Source organism: Zosterops lateralis, assembly GCF_965231275.1.
Source record: "Zosterops lateralis genome assembly, chromosome: 8".
Lineage (NCBI taxonomy): Eukaryota > Metazoa > Chordata > Aves > Passeriformes > Zosteropidae > Zosterops > Zosterops lateralis.
The window spans coordinates 12,312,110-12,336,355 of NC_139768.1; the positions used below are offsets into that span (position 1 = coordinate 12,312,110).

At 36.1% G+C, this 24,246-nt stretch overlaps 1 protein-coding gene across 2 annotated transcripts in view; it reads right to left on the reverse strand.

Moving 5' to 3' along the window:
* Positions 1-24,246, reverse strand: part of PLCE1 (phospholipase C epsilon 1) — a 136,908-nt gene that overhangs the window by 95,720 nt on the left and 16,942 nt on the right. For both annotated transcript variants that reach the window (XM_083866007.1, XM_083866006.1), the window contains exon 2: positions 16,359-17,956. In XM_083866007.1, coding sequence (XP_083722133.1) covers positions 16,359-17,615 — 1,257 coding nt within the window. In that variant the 5' untranslated portion in view covers positions 17,616-17,956. The remainder of the gene's footprint in view (positions 1-16,358; positions 17,957-24,246) is intronic.

Below are 24,246 nucleotides of genomic sequence, written 5' to 3' on the forward strand. Positions count from 1 at the left end.
GAGTTGAAGGAGGGACATTCCATTTTGTTTTTAAATTCACAGGCTGTATTGAGGCTTGACTAACTTTAAAGCCTAAACTTATTTGAAATACATAGCACTGAAGATTGAAAAAAAAAATATTTTAAAATTTTCTTTTATATGATGTATTCTATTTCATGTTTTTACTGTTTTTTATATGAAAAAAATGTTCCTTTTCCTCATTTTGCCAAGAGCAACATTGTACTAGACACAGATTTTTAAATGTTTTTGAATACATATATGAACACAAAGGACATTTTAATCAACAACACAAAGCAAACTGAATAAATCTTTTATATTAAGGTAATTCGCTCAAAAGAAAACTTCTTTTTGTTTATATTCATATAAACATAAATGTCATGGTATAAGACTATCCAAGAGAAAATATCATCTCTGTTCAAACCATATAAGCACAAAAAGCCAGGAAGCTTGGCTCCATGATGGGCAAATTCACCTCAGGAAAAGATTATTTTGTCTGGTTTGTAAAAGAAAGTCAGCAAAACACTAAAACTAAACCTTAACCATTTTCTGAGGATTTCCGAGCTGGTAAAGGGATGGATCTCAGAACTCTATGGTCTGACATGCACATCATAGACCTAATTGTCCTAAATAAAACATGGGATCCAGGCCAATTGACCTACATGACATCACAAAGACTGTGGAAGACCTGCCTCCTCTACTTGGTTGGTCCCTCATGATGGAAGAAGACCTGCCTCTCTAACTGCACTCCAAGTTGGAAGAGTGGAGGAAGGCTTCACCACAAATTGCCTGAAGGAATCCTTAAATACCCTTTAATTATCATAAAAACACTCCCTGCAAAAATCCTTAGGAAAATATACCTATATATGTGCCTTTTTTTTTTTTTTTTTAATGACCTCTTGGGCTCCTCCTTTGGCTGACCATCATTCAACCTGGATGGGAAGAATACTTTTTAATTTTTAAATATGATAGAAGTCATTCAGAATTTCAGGGGGAGAAAACAGCAGCATGTGAAAAATGCTTAAAAATTTATGGGAAAGGATCTTTTCAAAGCAACTTTTGATGTCAGTATTTATTGAACCTTTTGAAGTGCTGTGGCCTTTCTGAGGGTAAATAATCATACAAAACATTTTAGACACAGCAATATTCATAGCACAAACCAGAGAATTTACTCCTGATACAGCATACATATGTTTCTGCAAGAGTGCAGACCATATGACACATCAACCTGTAAACATTTTAGCAGTGTTCTACTGAGTATGTGTTTCCTGAATAGAGAAACAGTTAAAAGGCAGGTAAGACCAGAAATGCTCTTTCTTCACTAAATATTCAACACAAAAAAGTGCTGAAGTACTTCATGAAAGAAGCTCTTATATACCACAGTGCAAATAACATTTCAACTCTAATTTTTGCAAATAAGCTGAAGACTTGTTCTACTGTCTTTTTTAAACATTATTTTTAAACATTCTTTGAATGTTGAGAAATAAATTAGTTACAAGAAGAATGAGAGCCATGAAGTTTGGAGTCACATATAGTAAGTCTGTTGAGTCTACAAAAGCAAGTTTCAAGAAGAATCTTTTGAAATATTTCTAAAGCAGCCAGTTACTTCCAGTAATAAAACAAACTACGAACGCTTCCATGTACAATTAAATCTCCCTCTTGTTTGTGCACCATGACTGAACTACCAAACCTCCAGAACTGGGAATGTGGTGCAGCACAGTGCAGACACCTGAACTGGTGTGACTTAGGGAAATCAGGAGCATCTGGAAGCAATAGCATTACTTGTTTTTTCCATTGTATTGTATTTCAGCTCTTTCCTTGCCTTTTCATTAGCTAGTGGAACAATGACATAACATGGTGATGACAATTCCATTTCACACATGAATAGATTATAATGTATTTGAATGATTTGTTCTGTTTCAGACTATTAGATCAAATCTGTAGGAAATCGTAGTACAAAAGACATTATGAAGTACTTCTTTCATTAATTTCTAATATGCTAATAGTAAATTTTGAAAAAAAATAATTTTAGATATTTGGTCAGTCTGAAGAAAAAACAAGGGATCTGTATATCAGTCTTCCAGCAGATAACAGGATGTTAGATTCCTTTGTGTCCATAAAAGAGCAAAGAATAAAAACTATTCACCAACATAACAGAAATTATCTATCAACAGACATTGACTGCTCCACTTGTTATCCTATATTATGTCTACTCCATAAACTGTGCTGAGATGTGCATCATGAAGTCATGTCCCCATTATGTGCAAAGAGAAATATTTAGCGGTGGCCATGCTCTTTACAGCATCTGCCTAATTTTAAAAAAATGCCTAATCTAGTCAAGTCACCTCTGCACTCACATCAACAGCAATTCAACATTTTTAGAAGCACGGCTTTCTCCAGAAAATGGTATTTAATGAAACTGTGCTCCAAATGGGTGGAAAACCAGAATTCTGAGCTTCAGGCAGAGGCACCTGCTGTAGGACATGGGCCTTTGGGCTCAGAGAGGCTGCCCAAGCACCACCTGCCGTGTCAGGGCAGACACAGAGCAACAGCCAATGTCTGCAAAGATTGTGGCAAACACCTCATAATCTGCAATAAACCAGAGGCTGGAGAAAGTTCTATCAGGTACAATCTTTGACTAGTTGGCACACAATTTTAAACCTTTAGAATTAATATTTGAAGTGGGTGAGAATGGTTTCATTACCATTTGGGCTTTTGAGGTTTTTCTTCCAAGCATCCAGTTGTCTAATCAAACACCAGTGCTAAGTTTGGAATTAGATTTTGCCTCAAATTCAGTTTTCTGATTGTTTTTTCCATTTAATTCTGACTGAAGAAATACCCACCAATGCCAATTAAAACTGATAATGCAGCAGAGAAAATATATCAAGATTAGCAATAAAATGTATATATTGTTCTATCCACCAGATGGCATATGCCTCACATTTTACTTCAAATATAGTACAATTTCAATGACAGGTGCAAAGATCAGATTTTTCCTATTTCTTTTTCTTCTAATGTACAAATTTCAAATATATTTTAGTATTTATCCTGTTTCAACAAATGAAAATGCATGTGCTGTAACCACATTATGGAAAAATGAGATGATTTCCACACTTAAAATATACACAGTCCATTTACAACCTGTTTTGAAACCTTAGCCTTTGCTCTCCTAGCAAAGAGATGCTAACACACTTCTATTAGGAAAGTTACACCTGTAAAACTATCCTTGCAGAGATCTGGGTCAGCATAAATATAGTACACGGATTCTTATCTAATGAAGTCTTATCGTCAAAAGGACTGCAGAAAGAAAAAGATCTTATCATCATGGGTATCGTACCACATACTCACAGTTATTCCTGATTATACATGTATGTGCATGTAAATATACAGCCAAACCAGGTCTAAGTGGAAATCAGTGATGCAGCAACCCTGTCAATACTTTCAAAGAACGTTTCAGTGGAACTTAAGCCCAAATTTTCAAACTCGAGTCCTAAAAATCAAACCATAAATCCCTAAGACTTGTAACTGTTGCTGGTCTGATTATGAGGAACACAGGGCATTCAGCATCTTGAAAATCATTGTAGTTTTATCCAGTAGACTAAAATTAGGAAATTTGTATGTCTAATTTAAACACATGATTTTGGCTGCTATTTTTCTGAATAGTGCCAAATTGTGTATTCTAACTTCAGAAAAGTATAATGAGAATTAGTGCATAAACAAAGCTTTCTCAGATCATCTCCCTCTTGTTTTCTGGACTCAACTCTGACAAAGAATAGTTCAAACCTTCATGCTTTCAGTGGCTGATGTCAGTCAGACCAATTGCATCTGTCCATGGTATTAGGCTAAGTTAAAAGCACTGTGTTGGACAAGATGACAACAGTTGGCTGGATAGGAGCAACTTACAACAATTAGCAAAACGCAAATAGCCTTTGAGCCAGGGATGTGCAAAGTCTAATGGTCCTAGAGCCATTTATCCAAGCAAATTCCACGATCAAACCTGATTCTGGCAGGACACACAAAATATAATTTCTTTTATGCCCTTCATTCTTACCTAAGTCATACGTCAATAAATGCAGAGGATCAACTGCTGGACCTCATGTTAATGGATGTACTAATAAGGAGATCCCGTAACTACTAATCATCCAGAAGAGAAAAATCAGGTAAAGTATTTTAATAACTCTCTTTAATAATTTTAATTCTCTCTCCTGTGCTAGAGAAGAATCTGGTACAAGTGACTTGCCTATAGTGCTTGCTTGCATAAAAATTGTTGCACTGTTAAAAATCAGAAAAGTACAAAAAATTAAAACTGCAGAATGCTCAGTGGCAACAACAAAGCCATCTTTCAAAAACAGCGTGGCTTCAAATTTCCAGTTAATATTTTGTCAATGCTTAAACAATTTTATGAATGTTTCTTAACAAAAAAAAAAATCACAACGAGGCAAATATCTAGAAGAAAATATAATATGGTTTTCCATGTTACAAAATGATGAACGATCTCTCCTAGAAAAACATGCCCCAAAGAGTTTGTTATCCTATGATGGTAATCTTGACAAGTCACTAAGAAGTTTCTTCCCCAGTCTTAATAGGTCTTGAAGACTTTAATATCTTAACACCTTGGCTAAACTACATGGCAAGGTTTTTATAAAAAGTATCTGTAAACCCTTGTTTTACAATCCTGCAGACATGCTGTGCTATCCAGCAGCTACTCAGCTCCCTGGTACAGGTGTGGGATTCCCTCCCAAGCAGCTGGGACTGACACAGGCAGAGAGAGAAGCTCTATGATGTGATTCAGGACACGCCTAAGAGGTAAGGTATGCTAACAGGAGGAACAGCATTTTCTTCACCCCATTTAAATGTGAACATTAAATGGTGGATGTGGAGGGTGTGCAAGAAAGGCCTTGCAGTAACTCCCCAGCTCAGCAAGTTTCAGTAAACCACAGGTTTAGTGGCATTGGACCCTGGGTTTCAATGCCCTCAGGCCACTCCCAGGGTAGAATGTAGTCATAATGCCTGACAAAAAATCATAGCTAAGGCACCAGCAGTTTAAAATCTGAAATTGGAAAGTACCCACATAGAAGATCATAGGACAGAGGAGATACGGTCATGCCTGGGGTAGAGGCATAAATTAGACTACAGAATGATGATAAAATGCTTAGGAGGCTTTTAACTGTAATTTCTTTTAAAAATTCTTTTAATACCAGCTTTTTGTCTGTTCTCCAAACATGAAAACAACTTATGGTCTGGACTGTCTTTATGGGGCCCAACACAGTATTTATCAGCAGAACATAAAGTAAATAATGTCGTCTCAGTCAAAAACTTCAAAATTTGATCCAACAAAGTCATGGACTCAGTCATGGGTTTCCAAGACGTGGTGCACAGACGATTAATGACACGTCGCCAGACGGACACGAAATGATCACACTCACACCGTCAGGTTGTGACACAAGAAAGAAGGAAGATTATTTGGGATTTTGACTTACATAGTTTTTGGAGTTTGATCAGGCATTGGCGGAGGAGGTTGACACCTCTCTGACCCCACTGGTCAAACCAGAAGTCCATCAATTTGTCCTTCCCCCAGGAAGGAATGCAGTTTATCAAATATTATTCTTTGTATATGTTACAATGCGTGAGAAACTCCAGTACAGAAATGTAAAACATCAGAAGGCTGAAAAATCAGGGCAACAGACACGCAAAAATCAGATAAGCAACCAAAAACCTCTTCTTGTATGTGCACAAGTACTCCTGCTACCATGGCAATGGTATTATATGAACAAGGAAAGCTGGAAGCTCTGCTCCTTGTCTCTGGGAGAAAGGTGGAAGCCAGTAAGTCTTTGGAAGGCACAGAGACTCACACTAGCACCTGCAGCGTTAAATTTTCTGATATGTCTCATGTTAGTCTTCTAAGAAACTTTGTTATTCTAAGCTTTCCAAAATTATGTGTAATTCTATTTCATTATTTAATTTCATTTCTTGACCAGGTAAGAATTCAAAACCAATTTTTATCAAACTTGAGACTCTAACTCTTCTTAAAGATCTGGTTGTTTTTAAACTAACAACCATTTTTTAAAAAGCATGTCAGTGTTATCAAATATTTTCCAGAGGAGAAATGTTGAGAAAAAAAAAACCCAAACTATAAAATATCATCTAATTAAAAACCCAAGAAGGTAGTAAAATTACCCAGCTACTGAGTCTTGCCATACATGCTTGGCCTTGTCACATCAAGCCTTGCCAAAGTGTCTCAAATCACAATTTAAAAACCAAACGATGACTCAATCTCTCTCCAAATTCTATTAATTTTCTTTATATTTCTACTTGAAAGTACAAACTGTGTACATGTACAACTATCAATGACAGCACTAGCACTGGTTTACATATGTCTTAGCTCCACAGAAAACCAGCAAATCTCTCACTTAAGGTTAGGTTTGAAAACAAGATTTTGTTGGTTTTTGCTCTCCACATTTTTCAAGTCCCAAAACTCAAAGGACGCTTTGTCAACTATCTCTTTTATTTTCCTTCCAAGTTTTTCATAGAACACTAGCTTCTTTTCATTAGTTCTTTCAGTTAACTACCTTTCATATCCCATTAGCAAATTCGCCCACTACTGCTAAATCCATTTCCAGGCCTTTTACTTAACGAAAAAAAAAGGGTTTTAAAATTTTTGTTCTCTAAGGTCCACTGAGTCACAACCACATGGGTATGTCCTGTGAATCTGCTTTCATCTTGGCTGTTGTTTATCTTGTGGTTTTTTGCAGACTGGAGAAATTTAAATTCAGCAAGGATCAGAGGAATCTGGTCATCAATGTCTAATATAAATATTAATTAGCAAATACTTCTTATTTCCTGATGAGTACAGTAGAAAAAAAACCCTTACAAATGTACTATGCTCTATGATAGTTTGAATCAACTTTGGCCAAAAATACCAGCTCTTTTGGAAAGCAATTTGCAGTCTAAAAGTGTAATAGTTCAACTATTTGCATATCAATCACCCAAGGTAAAGTTTGAATGCTGTTTACTAACCTTCACATGAATAAAAAAAAAAAATCCCAAAAAAGATTATGGAAAGATAGAGGACAAAAGAAAAGTTTAAACTGAAACCTAGTAACTAAAAATGGGACAGATGCCACATGGGAATGTGAGCTCCACAAAGCTGGACTTATGTAAGTAGGGAGGCCCATTAAGACCAGGCAATTTCATGAAGAAGCAATTTTAGCCTTAAGTACTAGACTTGGCTGAATGCAGATTCTGAATATTATTAAAAAGTACTATCTAATAGTAAAGAAATAAAGGAAAATATATTGGGAAGTTCATTCTCTCTATAAATAAATGAAGAATAAAGGAGACTCCATAACGACCACCAGTGTAGGGAATAACCAGTAAGCATGTTGAGTCTAACTTCAAGAATGGCACTAAAAAAAAAATCAGACAACTACTTGATAGGCTTGAAGTAAAAACAGCAAAGCTAGTTAGGTGGAGCTATTTATAACTAGAATTTTCAAGGAAGACAGGAAAATGCTTCCCCTTTGCTATCGCTGAATTTAATGAGAATTCCCATGGAGACTTCCAAGGTCAGGAAGCCTTGAAAGAGAGAGCAGATTTTGGAGTCAACCTGGGGTGAAGGAGCCTGGAAAAGCCATAGAGAAATGAAGAGACTGCAAGCTGCACCAGTGAATCTTTTTCAAACGGCAATAGCTGGACCATATCCTAAGGTAAATACTGTTAAGGGTGGCATGTAGAAGATTGCAGAGCCCTTAAAATGGTATGGAATAAGGCCTACAAATGGGTAAATAAAATAGTTGAAGTACCTTGTCCAGCAGAGCAAATGCATGCTCTGAGGTTCTGGAGCTGTGACCTTCACTACAGACCCAGCTCTTCCTCTGCTACTCACTGATAAGAAACTCAGTGACCTAACAGGTAAGGAATCCAGGTCAGTCCCCCCTCATTCCAGGAGACTGACCATGGGAGAAGACATGCTACCAACTGTCTCTGTGTGCTTTTCTATCATGCCAGAGGTTGCAGATTAAATAAAATCTGACCACTCAGCTTTCTGGGAAGGACTAAAACAGCACAAGGGACAGGTGTGGCTGGATGCCACAGAACAGCCTGCTACACTAAAATAAAATAATTAAAAAAAAAAAAAAAAAAAAAAAAAAAAAAAAAAAAAAAAAAAAAAAAGGAACATGTGATCTTTCCACAATCCTACACAGAAATTACCACAAATATGAAGACAGGGGGAAATATTTTCATTACTATCTATATAAACACCTTTTGGGCTAGTAAGTAAGTAATTTAAAGGTCCTGAAGAAAGAAGTCTGAAGCAAGGACAAAACACAGCTGCTCTCTATGTGGATATGGAGTCAGTTCACCATAAACGACACAGAAACAAAGTGTACTGCACAAGCCAGTCCTAATATACAGGTAATATACCAACTATTCCTTGTCTTCCCTGATACACCAGTCCTGCTTTATTCTGAAAATAGATCTCAAACTCAGTTCTAAAATTCCAAAGAAATTTATATGACTACAAAAATGAACATATCGTTTATCCAAAGCAGTCCAAAACCTGGAGGAAGGCAGAACAGGACAAATATGATCGAATGGTCAGATAATTATGTAAATCATATATCAGATAAATCAAAATATCCTCATGCAAACACAAAAACTTGGAACTGCTTGAAAAATTCCATCACACACACCCAATTTCCCCACACAAAGCTTCACCCTGGTGCTTCCGATGCTGGATTAATTCTTTTATATCAACTGAGTTCCTGGTGTAGCAAAAGCTCTGTAGTATATGAAACATCTAGGTACAGCAAACAGTACTTCATCTTTTGAATTTCAGCGTAACTTCATACTTATAATGGTATCTAACATATTTGTTGTACTCTTCCATCATTTTATAAAGGTAATTTAATTCTGAAACAAACCATTGAAGCATTTATCTCCTCAGCAGCCGAACCACTGGGAGGAAAAACAGGAAACAGCTGGTCAAAACCAACGTGTGATGAGAAATTTATTCAAAACTAGAAAAAATATGACTCAAAAGTGATTGCCATTTACAAAGGCTGGATTTGCACTTTTTACAAACCAATTGTAAAGAAACACTGTGCAAGCTAAATTACATATGCAGTGATTCACAAATGCCTGCTAATGAAAAAACTTAGTCGCTGAAATGCATTCAAACATAATAAATGTCCATCCACAATCTGTTGGCTAAGGAAGCCAATTTAAAAAAAAGAAACAAAACCCCTCTATTTCTGGACTTATAGAAAATAAGAATATTAATACACTGCTGTTAAATATGGTTCATGTTATACTTGGTGTTTAGATAACCACTATCTTTTCTGCAGCCCCAACCCTGTTCTGCAGCCCTGACTTAGTGTGAATAGACCAAAACTTCCTTTATGCTGATGGCAAATCACTACATCTCAATGAAATGTTCACATAGGAAAAGGTTTTGCACTCTAATAGTTATCCCTGACTGTATTTTAAGTAAGGTAAGTTTCAAAAGGATACATAGGTAAGCCAGAATACAAGTTACTTTCCTAAAAGGGAAAAATTCTGAATGCTCATGAAGCAAGGTTTTCCCTTGAAAATACATATATTGACATACACAAGCCACCAGTGCAATCCCAAGATTGCAAAGAACAGACAGGAAGTCCAATGTTACAGCTCCCATGACAACAGTAATGTGCTTATATAAAGTAAAAAAATCTCACATATGCAAGGGTCAGAACTGTAATGGCCTCAAGCATGCTGCAGGATGCTCTAAATCTGCAAAGTTACTCAAGATAAATTCCTAATTTAAAACAGGAGATTGAGGACAGTTTGCTCTCAGGAGTATTATTCTTGATCCAACATAAAATCACATTTAGAACAATTCTCCAGGCCTCAGATATATTCTTATGTTTTTGCTGAAAGACAAACCACTCAGAATTATCATTCAGACCTTTATTCAGCCTAGAAGTAGTTCATAGTTGATTGGTTATATTCATTTTTATTAAAAACCTGGTCTTTTCTTTGCTCTTACCACATAACTCTAAAATCCCCTAATATTAATATTTGGAATATTTGGTAAATTTGGAGGTGGGTTTCCACCCCCTTCCCTTCACTGGAAACTTACAGGATATGTCTCTTCTGCAGACTACAGTGAAGCATGCAGCTACTGAGCTTGCTGAGGATAAAAGGAAATGTAGCCACAGCATATGGAGAGTGTTTGGGAGAAGTTTATCTTCTCCAAACTCTGAGTGAGCTCACTAACAACTAACTGCCTCTAAGTCTAGAGACCAGATGAGATCATCACTTGTTTGTAAAACAGCTAGGACACAGATTTGAGTCCAGAAGCAGGGCTTCCAGGCAGTGTGATAACATGAACAGTAAAAAACAGCATAAACAACTGATGGGGACTGAGGGAAGTTTTATTTATTAATTTATTAATGATCCCACCTGAGTTATATTACAGTGCATTACACATTTATATAGGGAATATTTTTAGTTTAAAACTATAGTTTTAAAAGTGCTTAATCTAAGTTTGGCACATGTCTGTCTCTTAAAACATCTGACATAAAACTATGGTTCACATGAACCCAATGGCTTCATTCTGCACATGCTTTTTCTCACTCCAAGTAACATTATCCCAATATGAGATTTTAAACAGATTACACTATAACCAGGATTTCACCCACTCTCTAATACTTGAAGGGAATTCCTAAACATTCTAAGAACTATGTTGTAACATGAAACTAGAGCAGCTAATAATGCATCTTTTGTTTGGCCATAATTTACTAATGAAGGTCAGCATCCATTCTGATTGCTTGAAAACAATTTTTACTGTGTTGAGAGACTAGCACGAAAATAACCAGGACATAACAACCACTTTTAATCACCTTAAAGTAAGCTCACATTATTTTACTGTGGATTCAAAGTCCAAATGGTAGCAACACAACAGGCACTACAGTTACTAGAAAAGCTAAGAGAAAAAAAGAAAAACCCAACTTTCACAAGAGTTCATTAGAATATTCTGAGTCCTGCAACAAGTGCAGGTGCTGATTTCAAGACAAAAATAAACTTACTCATTGCTGTTGCATGCTTCTGTGCTTTCACAGCAACCTTTTCTCTAGGTCTCCATCTTCCAGTACTTTCTATATTAAAAGCAAGTCTTCAATCTCAGTTCAAAAATGAATGTATCTGGTTACAGTCGAAAATATTAAACAAATTTTTACTTTCACACAATTTTCAGGATAATAGAAGCACTGTGCTATACATGTGTTTTACAGATAAATAATAGCGTCTAACTATATCATTGTCTAGTGAAATTATTAGGAGAACAAAAATTTTAAAAAAGTAAAAGAGAAAAGTGGCTACAAATGGCAGGGCTAAATGTTTGTTTCCAGCACTGCCCCACTGGGGACATTTCTGATGAAGGCTCACACTGCCCTGAGCCCCCAGTGGCTGTTCCAGGGCTGCAATGGAGTCAGTAGCCTTGATTGGTGTGGGAGCCCCCTTGTCACTCCATAGCCCAGCTCACACATATTGGACAGTATTAATGGCTGTATTATGTTCAATCGTTATTTTGATTTTTAGGTTGTCAGCAGTCCATATTTTCAAGAAAATTTCATAACCAGAGGGCTCATAACTGTACATTATCCAATCACTTTTCACACACAGAGGAAGCAAATAGCCTCATATCTCCTGGAGGATTCCTTAGATATTGTGGCAAGTAAAATTTTCCAGTAGACATTTTTGCACTAAGTTGTTCTTGAAATATCATGCTGGTAAGGTATACGCCTACCAATTACTGCCAAGCCAAGCTTATTTCATTTTAGAAAAATTTCTTTTTAAAAGATTCTGAAAGATAGTAAAAAAGCAATATAAATTAAAACATGTATAAAATATCATAAATTCAGATTTAGTTATTCACTCATCAACAGAGTGACCTTTATATGGCATAGTTTTTATTAACTTACACTAAAGTAAACAACCTAACTTTTCAACAGTTCATACAGGTAATGGAGATAACTTAGTTTCAGCTGAGAAAGAATTTTAGAAAAGTGTCCAACTCTAACACTCTAAAATGAATCCTTTAAAGTTCTGCAGGGAGATTTTCTAAACCAGATCTTCATGCTTCTTTACAGTTAATGAACAGTCACTAGAAGGAAAGTCAGAAAATGTGGAAAAATTGAAGGCATAATATAATGCTCTTGCCAAGACTCCCACACTATTGGCTCTGAATACCTAAGTGTGCTCACAGCTAAAACTTATTGTTCATAATTTGGCCCAATGTCGTTAAAGGTATAAGGCAACTGTAAAATAATACAAAGTATTAAGCAATTTAGCTCAAACCCTACCACATTATGGTAATAAAATGACTTATTCTACAGATAGAGGGTAAATTTTCTGTTTTTAAAGTTAGCCTTTAAAACGGGTGTAACTCAACCCAAGGCAAATATAAGTATAGAGCTTCATTTTAAAAAGTTCAATTTATTTTTACAGCACTTACTGAAGGGAAAACACAATTTCATGCCTATTTGGCTTCTCTCCTGCTTCCCTGATTTTTTTCCAAATACTCAATTCTGCTCATTAACTTTTTTCTTCAAACAAAGAAGCAAGAAATACAGGGTCCAGGTAGAATAAAAACCTGCTTGTCCTACCTACCAACTACTTTACCATAAGTAAATAAACCTTTATGTCATAAAAGCACAATGGTATTTTAATAGGCAAAATACTCATGCAAAGTCAGATAAAAAAATTATTGTTAGAGTAGAGAAACACTCCAACTACTTGCAGATTATTTGCTTTATGGCATTATTTCCTGTAAATTCCTTTCAGCATGCTAGACTAGAAATTTTATTTCAAAATGGAAAGCCGAAAAATCTCAAATCCGCCTGTAGTCCTCACCACAGAATCACAAAGTAGCCCTTCCTTGTTAAACAGAAGTACGAGCCTGAAGAGCAGTGTTACATTTTAGGTATGCAGGGAAAACTGAGGGAAGCGAGTAAAAGTCCATTTAAAGAATTCCATCTTTCAAATTATGTAGCAAGAAGTAAAAAACTGTGGGAAAAGCACATCATTCTATCAGAAGGATGGTATGACAGCAAACCTGGACCTGAAATTCCTACAGAAACAATTCAAAATAACCCAGAAGTGAAAGTCAATAGTAATTTAATTTTTTTAGGTTACTTTGTGGGCTGTGAATCTCACAGAGTTTAGCAGAAAACTTTACTAATAAGACCCTTATGTCCAGGTGGTTTCACATGGACACTCCACAATTTCTGTCCACCCCACTCTGTTTCTGTCTAATAAATTTGATCAGTCATCTGAATGAAACACAGCACATAAACAGGGATTCTTACACTGTTTATTACTACTAGCACAGAGGGTAATCAGATGCTTTCAAGTTTTTATTTCACTTCTTAAGAATCAAAATGTGCCTCTTCCTTATATACATTATGTTTTGAATACATTGGAAAAGTGTATCTTCCAAGATACTACTAGATATAAAGGAGGACTTCACTCTTTATTCTAACAGAATATTGACAATTAAAGCTTACAATCAACTCAACCCTTGAGAAAAACAACCAAAAAACGTTCTTACACACACAGAGCACTACTAACCCTTCCTTTGTTCATAAGCAGTAATGAGCTCCTGCATTTGGTTAGTGCAACTGTTGTTGAATTAGTCCAAGCAGACATTATTTCCGTGACTGATAGTGAAATATTCAGTGTATCTGTATTTTCAGAAATGCCACAAAAGCATGCACTGACTAGAATAGCTGATAGAGCTCTGGAATGGAGGAGGGCAGCAGAGCGAGGGAACCGAGCTCCCTCCAGGTTCAAAATTAAAATCAATATTTATATTAATTACAAAATATTTATTGTAGTTAAGAATGTATTAAGAATTAAAAATCAATTATAAACAACAAAAAATTTAAAATACTACCTATCAAACAGAAAACAACTTCTGTCTAGAACTATTTTTTAAAAAATATTATCCAAGATGACTATTTTAGATTCCATGTTAATAAAAAATTTAAAACATAATTTTTCATAAATATTTAATTAAAACATAATTTTTTTTAACCTGTAAATCTTTTTTCTCTCCTTAACTTTTTGCTAACAGACTCTACCAACTGATTATAGGTCAGCTTTATGGAAACAAAGAAATATTAACACAAGACTCCTTACATTAGCCATGTATATCATGAATCCTTGCATTACATTCATTTAACACAAGAGTAATCAAAACACCATGGACACTACTGGGAAAAGAACCCAAAAACCTGATGCTAACCAATGCTGAAGTAGTATATCAAATCATTAAATGAATTATGAAACATTCCCAGAAGAAAAATCTATTATAGAATCACTACTCTACCTGGGAACAGATGTGGTGCAATTAATATTTTCTTTAATTGCTGCCTAATTAGTATTTGGCACTTTAGCAGTGCCTTAGCAACTATGAAGAATATCAGGTATATTAGAGTGTTAACTTCTATCTGAGCCGAGTTGAGCAAGGCAGCAGAGTTCTTGCTTCTTAAAGCTCAAACTACTGGCACCAGGAATGTAATGACACAGCAAAGATACTACTGACGCCTACAAAATAAGCTTAACTAAAGAATTCAGCTATTATGCACTGCAACTATGTTGTTGCAGCTGCCATCTGCAGATCTTGAAGTCACTTACGTGGCTTGAGAGAATCACTCCCTGAAAGTCTAGTGAGCTGCCCAGATTTCATATCTTAGTCAGTGCTGGACAGGGTTACTTTTGTCACATCACCACCACACCAAAACCACCAGTAGATACCTGCTCAAGTAAAGCCAACACTATCCTGATCTGTTCCTATGGCAAATTCTTTGCACTTGTGACTTCCTTAATATGTACAAATGTGAGGGGCTTGTGCTGTTCCAACACAGACAAGCAAATGTCTCCCAAACACAGCATACAACAGCCATGTTACACACACCCATCTGATAAGGGTAAATGCTGTATTTAGCTGCAAAAACCAAGTGCAAATTTTAGAAACAATATTCAAGATAAAGATTTTCTCTTCATACAACACATACATTAAATCTAGAGGAGTCTAAATCTGCATACAACATACCTATCAACAGTAATAATATGCTACATGAAGAAAAATATAACATAATGTATTTTCTATATAGTGCAAATCCTTAGTCCCACCTCCCTGCAGAGAGGAAGAAAAAAGAAAAATATCACTCAACAAGACGACAGTTCATTGCTTTTCCTTTATTAGTGCTAGAATTTTTATGTAAGGGATATGCACAAATGAGACCCACATTTTCCTACTTTAAAACATAAAGGTCTCTATTGTTCCATGTTACACCAGTACTGCTATGAAAACTTAATTTCTCCAACTTTTTTTTCCTCTTGAAGAACAGAACTACTGTTCACTTAGCTGTTCCAAACAGAATGCATGCTCAAAGGGTGAGATAAGGGGAAAGGAAGAACAAATTACCACATTCATTTACTACTTTTTCCTTCTTCCTTTGATTATTAGCATGAAAGATTCCTACAAATGCCCATAATCCATTAAATTATTTTAACCCAGTGCATACGTTCAACAAGTCCATATATTTGTCACATCCATTAAGTTAATTTCTATGTTTGTGTAAATCCATCTGTAATGCTAATAATATAAGCCATAAACACATATAAATATTAGTGCAGAAACAATACTTGACACTACAATAACAAGAAAACCATGCTAAGAGAACTTGATGCATGTTATACATAAGGAGATTATATACAGAGGTTGATAAGAAGAAAAACAGTTTTAGTGTCCATTTAGATGAAGAAAGACTTAGAAACATGTGGTTTTAAACTTTTCCTGACCATGAGGAAAACATTCTGTGCATTGTAGTTATGCAAAGTGCTTTACAGTGCCTGTTTATCTTTTGCTGACTTGTAGACAGAACTTTTTCTATCTAAATAATTACTCACTTTTATTTCTGAGTTCATATATATAGACTACAAAAAAATCTTCAAATCAAAGCTCTTCCACACCAAGATGCTGTATGTTCAGTATTATACAGTGGTGGTGGAAAGTGATTAAACAGGCAAGCACTATAAAAGCTAAGGAACTCATGTCAAATTGGAAACATCCAATTAAGAAATATAAACACATCCTCCAGCTATCTCAGCTAAAAAACATCATCCCACCTCTCCCCCATAAAACTCATAATGATACTTAAATGTACCACGCATGTACCGTGTCAAGTAAGTGAAATATCCCATTCAGTGTTACCAAGTTGAAAGCGCTTTTTTAATGGAAAGGTCATCACGTTATCAAAACAAACAAGGAAACAAAAAGAACCCCCTCCCAAAAAACACTATGAAAAGCTTACCTCATACCATAAAGACTTCTCAAGACAGGAATTAAATTTCCATTTTATTAGGGACTGAATTATAGTTAGCTGTTCTGTTGTAATCCTAGAAAGCTTCATGCCACTGTTGTTTCTCCTTTGCTCAATGTAATTCCAAGCAACAGTTCCTATGTGCCCTGATGGTAAAGTCCTAAAAATTGCTCTTGTTCCAGTATAAACTGATTTTTTAACCTCTTTATCATTTTTACAGAAACGTCTTATTAATAGAGTAGAACGTTCCTTTTTGTTTCTAAAAAAATCCTCTTCCAGCTCTTCTTCACAGTTATCATTGCAGTCCTCAAAATGGCTCAGAAAGGGCTTTGAGGGCATTCTTCCAGTAAAGTTATTTCCACAGAAGTTGTGACCTGAGCACGCCACTTTAACCTTTCGTGGTGCTCTTTCCAGACATAAATACTTATGCCTTAAAGCATCTTCATACAACTGCTGCCCATTTTCATTCTCACAGTTATTTGTCAACTGCATTATACTGCAAGTACAGGCTGGGGAACCAGTGGTGTTGCCATCACCATCACTCATGGGCTGCAAGCAGTCATCCAAAATGAAGCTGTTGTGTAAACCACACAAAGTCTCTGATATATTCCTTTCACTAGCACAATGTAAGTGAAAAAAGGCCACTTTATCAGGATCACTGCTGTCATTCTTATTTACTGCTGTCTGGCTTCTTAACGAAGGTCCATTCATTTTCAGCTGAATTTCAGCAAGCATGGCTCTTTCCAGCGAAACAGGAATTCCAGTTTCCAAGCACACCTCTTCCCCTGCTAAAGGAGCATAAGATTGATACAACTGGCTGCACGGGATATTACTCTTGTAATTTTTCTGTGCAATATTACAGTTAATGTTAAGAAATTCCACTGAATCAGAGATGGAGCTGTTCCTCTCCCAGAAGTTTTCATTACTCTTGTCCTTAGCCAGTTGTTCTTTGGCCAGAGGGAATATTTTGGGCACTGAGCCCTGAAGACTTTCTTCATCAAGTCTGTGTAAGTAAGACAGATTGTGTGTGGTTTGCCTTCCTGAACTGGCAGTATGTCTTCTTATAGCACTGGTGTCCAAAGCATTTTCAGTATTTTCATCTCCAGCTGACGGGGCAGCTATCACTTTACCCTGCACCACAGAGAGGAGAACGGAGGCTGTCATCTCCTCAGAGGTCATCTTGACACAGTCTTTAGCTGCTGGATGTGTGCTGGGGATGGGGGGAGGACCTTCTCCACCAATCCTCATACCATGATTTCAGTGTAATGAAAGGTTCAGTGCCAAAGAGTCAGGGAACACATGGTAAAACATATATCCACTGCTTGTTTTTTTTTTAACTGACTTTTACAAAAAAATATTTTTTTTTACTGTTGGGCTGTTAGGCTTTCCCAAACTTGGATTACTGGCATGAGACACTAACATTTCTAAACCAGTTCCTTATTATGATGTAGCCACTCAGCTGGACTCTCTCCACAATTAATCCTCTGTCATATATAGCACGCACAGTGTTGCCTCTGATTGTGGATGGCCAAACACATACTCCATGTCACAGATGCATCTCCCCACAGGGCATCCAAAAAGTGGGTTTTCTGTAAAGACAAGAAATATATAGATATATTGAACAGCATCCATGACACAAAATCCATCACAACTACAAACACAGCAACGCAAGTTAATTGTACTGAGACCTAGAGAATTCCAAAATACACATTTAAATCTGTCTTAGAATTTCACAGAAGAATTTTGGAACATCACTGTCATGTTTTATGTATTTAAATAGCTTTCTCCACTTCACCATGGAAAGCCACATGACCGCAGAAAACTAATTACCCTGAAGTTGTAACAATGAAATTGAACACATAAATAAAAAGGGAAAAAAGAAAATGTAATTTCTGTGGTTTTTGTGACTCATAGCCAGGATAAAACATTCTGAAGAATACAATCAATTTTAAATCTACACTGTCGTTTAAAATAATTATTTTCCTGTTCAAAACTATAACTGCAATTGTTTTCGTGTTACACAGTTTTTGCTTCCCTCAAACAGTATGTTGTTACCATGAAATCATGAAGAAAACTTAGTATTTTTGCCACAAGTTTACAACTGAAAAAGCATAAAGTGTAATTAGAGTAAAATTAGAGTAGGACTGAAACATAAATAATCTTCTGACTCCTTTACTTGTATGCCTTAAGCTAAAAAGTCAACCTGCCCTTCAACATTGTCATTAATTCTCAGCTTCTTTCCTGCAAGGAGCATGATAAAAGTAAATCTTGGAATCAGAAAATAGGAGGTTACAGACAGCTCAACAAAGGAAACAGAAGACTAAAAGAGACACGCATAGATAAATCATGGTGAATTAAACAAATGCACATACACTTCAATTTATCACATTTACCACTGAAAACCATAAAGGCCACTATTAAAAATATGGAAAATGTAGGCAGCTATATTAACGCCTCCATTTACTAGAACAGTCTAAATTCAATAGAAACAAGCAAAAAAAACCCAACCAAACAAAAAAAAAACCACAAAAAAAAACCACGCCAAAACTTCAAAGCTTCAACTGGAAGAAACAGCAGAAAACTAAGCCAAATGATGAAATCACCGTTTCAGCTACACATAATAATTAAATCATCCATAACAGATAGAAAAATTATGGGAGGGATAAAATGCAGAAAGCTCAATAATTAATTTGAAGTGTAAAATCTATTTCGATACTCTTCTCAAGTAACTACGATTAACAATTTTATTTTAATCCATTTCAGAGTGTCGGCTTTCATTTTTATTGATTACCAACCTTCATCCAAAAGCAGCCTGGCACAAATCAAAAGGTAAACGCACCCATTAATTCACAGGATATTTGACAGGCTGTTTTCCAACACAATTAAATTCATAAGTGTAACTAAATGTATCATTTTTGCCAGGGTGGCTGGAGGGTCACAAAACAAAAAAGGAACAACAAATTTAAGAGAAGTTACATTTTGCTACAAATCTGAGCCCTTAGAGTTTGCTAGACCTGGACCTCTTCACACAGTAGGTACCACAAGTATGTGAAAAAAAATGCAATTTCATACTTCGATCAGGATTTCAATTTTACTGGTTTAACAACAGGGAGGGTCACAAAGGAAAGTGACAGAGAGGACAAAGAGCCACAAGTTTTACATTCTCCACCCATTACAAAACGCATGTGCATGCCAGATCAGCCAGAGCAGACTCCAGGTGGTAAACTCAGATCCTGTACTAGAGAGATTTAGCACCAGAAAGGAAAATAACAGCTCTGATTCATACAAAAGTTGTGTAGAAGGAGATAGCAGTAGTTCAACAGAGTGGCAAGTTTGGATCTTAAAACAGAATCATGTTACCAACACAGCCCACAGAGCACCCTGTGACACACTGCAACAGCTCAGCTGCAGAGCACATAGAATGAAAAGGCAACACTCAAAATTGTTATTTTCTAAGTCTACATTCTCTGGTAGTCCCTCTACTTTTAAATTGTACCCTGAAATTGATTTTAATCCACTTTCTTCAACCTCACCTATTTCACTTTAAAAAGAACAAAAACACCCATACTACCACCAAAACACAAAAAAAGGAAAGCACTTCAGCAATTTTCTTATTCTACCATTTCCTATCTCTTTTCCCTGTCCTTCCTCTTCAAACCCACAGATGACAGCTTACATAACTTTTTTGACATTACACACTTGATGGATCCCATCTTATTTTTTCTGGCAACCACTGGCCTTTCAATCCAAATCTACATAGGATGATGCTGATCAAAGGAGAAAGATTTAAGAAGGAGAAACAGCTGATTTTTTTCTTGATCTCTTTAGGTTTTTTTCTTGCTATATCAAGTAATAATTCTTTGTAAAGGGTATAAAATATGCATATGTATTAGTAGTTGTCTTCAGCATTGATTTTTCAAGGAATTCTGTGATCTATAGAAATGTTTTAATCTTACTGATTTATCTTTCCTGCCACCATGATATATTCATAAATGTACACCCTGTATTACTGCTAAGTCAAAAATAGAAATTAATGGATTGGATTTTCACTGCAAATATTATACCTCTTATTACACCTGTTGCTAAATGAAATTCTTACAAAATATCACTATTGTGCAAAAAGACAACGTTATCATGCAACTTTAATATCTCAAAATTATTTTAAGATCATGGAATTGACCATGTACTTATGTTGCTTTTATATGAAGAAAATTAAAGAAAAACAATCACTGATTTGTTTCTATAAGCAGAAATTTACTAAAACCAGAAGCCCATTTATATCCCTGACTATCCACAAAGCTCATTCAGAGACTAGGACTGATCCTTCACAGCTCTCCTTCCTAGTACATAATTTTTCCATATCTCTCTTACACCAAAATGTTTCCACACATCCTCCCCAAACAGCTTCTCTCAGACCTTTTTCTTTTCTCTAGAAATTATCTCCAATCTCACCCAACACTGGTTCTGTTGGTCACTTCTCTCCTCAGCTGCTGAAGACATACACCTGCCCATTTCTCTCTACCAGAATTACTCTTCTCTATCTGTGCCTGTTTGAAATCCAATTCATCAAGAATAATGTCTGCCTAAGAAGCTCCCACTGCATGTCCAGCTGTTCCCGTCCTCACTGCAATGTGACTGCAATGCAAATGTGATCCATCTCAAGAATCTTTTTACTCAAATTACTTCACAGCTAAAACGTTTTCCCAATCTAGTTTGTAGTAGTATGGTTGTGCTAATGTGCTACAACAGCACAAGGGACAAAATGAGCAGCATAGGGAAGAGAAGAAAATGCTTCCTAATGTGGTTTACACATTTCTGCAATTTGCAAAGATAATTTGATGTTTCAGCTATGTCAGTCTAACAGGCAGCTGTCACCAAAACTGGTAGAACACCCTTACTCATCTGGAGATCATGAGTCCACACAATTAAATTGATTCACCTAGCTGATAAGTCTAAACTTATAAAACTATTAGATAAACTATAGATAAAACTATTCTTTTCATCCAACCAAACTGACTCACTTTGTGGACACATGATCACTGTATTCCATGAAAAGAAAACATTAGGAATGGCTGGTAGGGACCACAGTAGAAGCTCAGTTTAGAAGCTCACTCTCAGTAGAAGCTTCAGTTTAGATCATGTTTGCTAGGATATCTAAATGCACCCTGAAATTTCTCTTAGTCTGGTATGTCCAGTGTATGATGCAAAACCTCATAGCAAGTAAAAACCATGATGGTAGAGCCTCTGATCTACAGACAACTGCAAAAATATCTGAAGCTGTGGCTCTGCTGAACAGATGACAGGGGTTTCATGTGTCCGAAGTTATACTCTTCTCAATGTCTGCTTTCCACTGTGATCAAGAGATTCAATTCAGTGTGCCCAGCAAATTCCTGAAACTGATGGAATTCATTACACTTGCTATGAAGTGCATTTATAACACAGTGTTATAAATGTTATCAAGTATAAAACTCACAAGCTCAACCAATAAAACACTATTTTGTGTCTTACTGTAGAATTGCAGTATTATCACTCCCTGCAGCTTCCTTTACTTGCCTGTCTGTATATGGGTGGCCAAAGCCTGGATCTTCATATAAAACCCACATACAAACATATACAGGCACTTGCATGTAAAAATGCTGAAATTTTTCAAAAGCATACTCCTCCTCTTGTACATCCACACTGAATTAGGGCTTTAGTTAAATCTGAACGTAAAAGCACTTGAAGTAGACAGCAAAGCCTGCACTGTATTCAATACATGCTGGCATTTTCTAAAGCTGCTAGATTAGCTGATGAAATCCATTAATAACTACACTGGTTCATTTTACAAGGCCTAAGTTATGTCAGAAATGTAATGTGCTCCTTCTATCAGTAAAGGGAAGTAAAAATATAAGAAACTAGATCCAGTGTTAGTGAATCATTGTGGATGAAGAGGTCAGCCAACAAAGACAAATGAGTAATTAAAATAAACAACCTGGCAACCATTCAGCACACACATCCACAGAATGTATTAAGTCTGAAAACATGTGACACAAAAGTAATTTATCTACTTTTTTTTTCGTTTACACTGACTGCATACACTTTAAGACTCCAAGTACAGGCTGGTTCTAATTAGGATTAATAACAATTAATATCAACATTTAATGATTTCTTATTCCCCAGATATCTGGAACTGAAGTTTGTGACAGTCTAAGTAAAACATCCAACATAATCAAAGACTACAAAACTGTATTAATTTACTATCAGTTAAACCTATAACTCATTACTCAAGCTAATTTCCTTCTGAAGTCAGCCAGAATTCTGCTTCAGTGAAAACAAAATACAGTATGTTGAACTTAGAGCATTATTTAGTTTAGGAAAGGCATTTAAGGACCAGAACCATCCCACAATGTGGTAAGTTAGAAAGCCTTTCAATTCTAGGCTGCCAAAGGAAAAGATGATCATGTAAATATCTGAGGATGCTGTTCAGACTGTGGGAACAAGCAGCAACTGCATGAGGGGCAAGCAAGGGATGGGTGTCAAGGTGAAGATGGGGATTGTTTAGAGAAGCTGGGTGCTGTCAGTGATGCCAAATGAAATTCTGTATGTGCAATGCTGTAGGAGCTGTACAGGAAATTCAGTGAATGCCTGGTAGGGACAAGATTATGAGTGCAGAGAATAAAAGGGATGGAAACAGATACATGACATTACTAAACACATACTGTGGTTTCCATGGGCTAACTGCTATTGGACTGGGACAGATGATAATTCAAAACAGCTAAAGGGCAAATGCAAGCACCCTAACAATCCTCCCTTCTACTCTGGGACACTTAAAACTATTTCTTCAATGTTCATCCTGCATGCTACATATACAAGGTAACTAACTAAGCAAAAGACATTTCAGCACACAACCCCTTCCCAAAAAAACCCAAATAATTTTATTAAATATTTCAAATTACTATGTATTTACATCATATCTAAGGCATAAGCAATCAGTTAGTGAGAGATTCTCAGGAAACAGCAAATTACAGAAATAATTTGGCATGGTCAGTAGATATAAAACTACTTATCATCTTTGTCACATCACCCCAACAACTATGCTTGACAACTATAATCCCAGTTCAAGCTCTTAAGGAGAAAACTGATTTATGAGGAAAATGTTTTGTATATTAAAACTATCCATTTACAATTAAAGAAGAATAATGAGCTTAATTTTTTTAGTAGGCAAGCTGTAGTTTGTTCCAGACCAATTCCTTGAACAGAATAAGAAATCCCATTTATTAAGTCCTCTGTAATTTATGTTGCATCATGCACACTACTAGTTTTTCATTACAGTGTTCTGTGTCAGAAACAAGCAGGAGATACTAGCACAAGAACAGGGCACCAACATGTCGTTACCATTTTCTAAACCTCACTTCTCCCTAGGGGACCACAGGCAAACAGTAAGGAGGAAATAGCTAGACTCTTAAGAATCACTCAAGATGTGCACAAATCCTATCTGAACAGTTGGAAGCAAGTTATAACAACATTTGATTTGGCATAGAGCATCATGCAGAACCTCAGATTTACCACCAGCATCTCTGTTTCAACAACAAAAAAATCTCAAAGAACTACAGTATTTATATGTCCTGTCAAATTAGAGTCTTTTTTCTAATTTCTAGAATACTTATCTAAACATGATTGTGTATTAGATGTCTCAAACTATGCAAACGTCTGCCAGATGGTGAACCCTCTCAATTGCCTCATCATTCATCACTACATCAGGGAGAATGTGAAGCTTCTGCCAGATACCAGCTCCACTCTTCATTTCTTTACAGAAATTCCTTTTCTGTACAAGGAGATGCACAGAGAGAAGTTAAAACTGCATTTATCTTACTGTCAGGATCAATTCTGTATTTCTTTC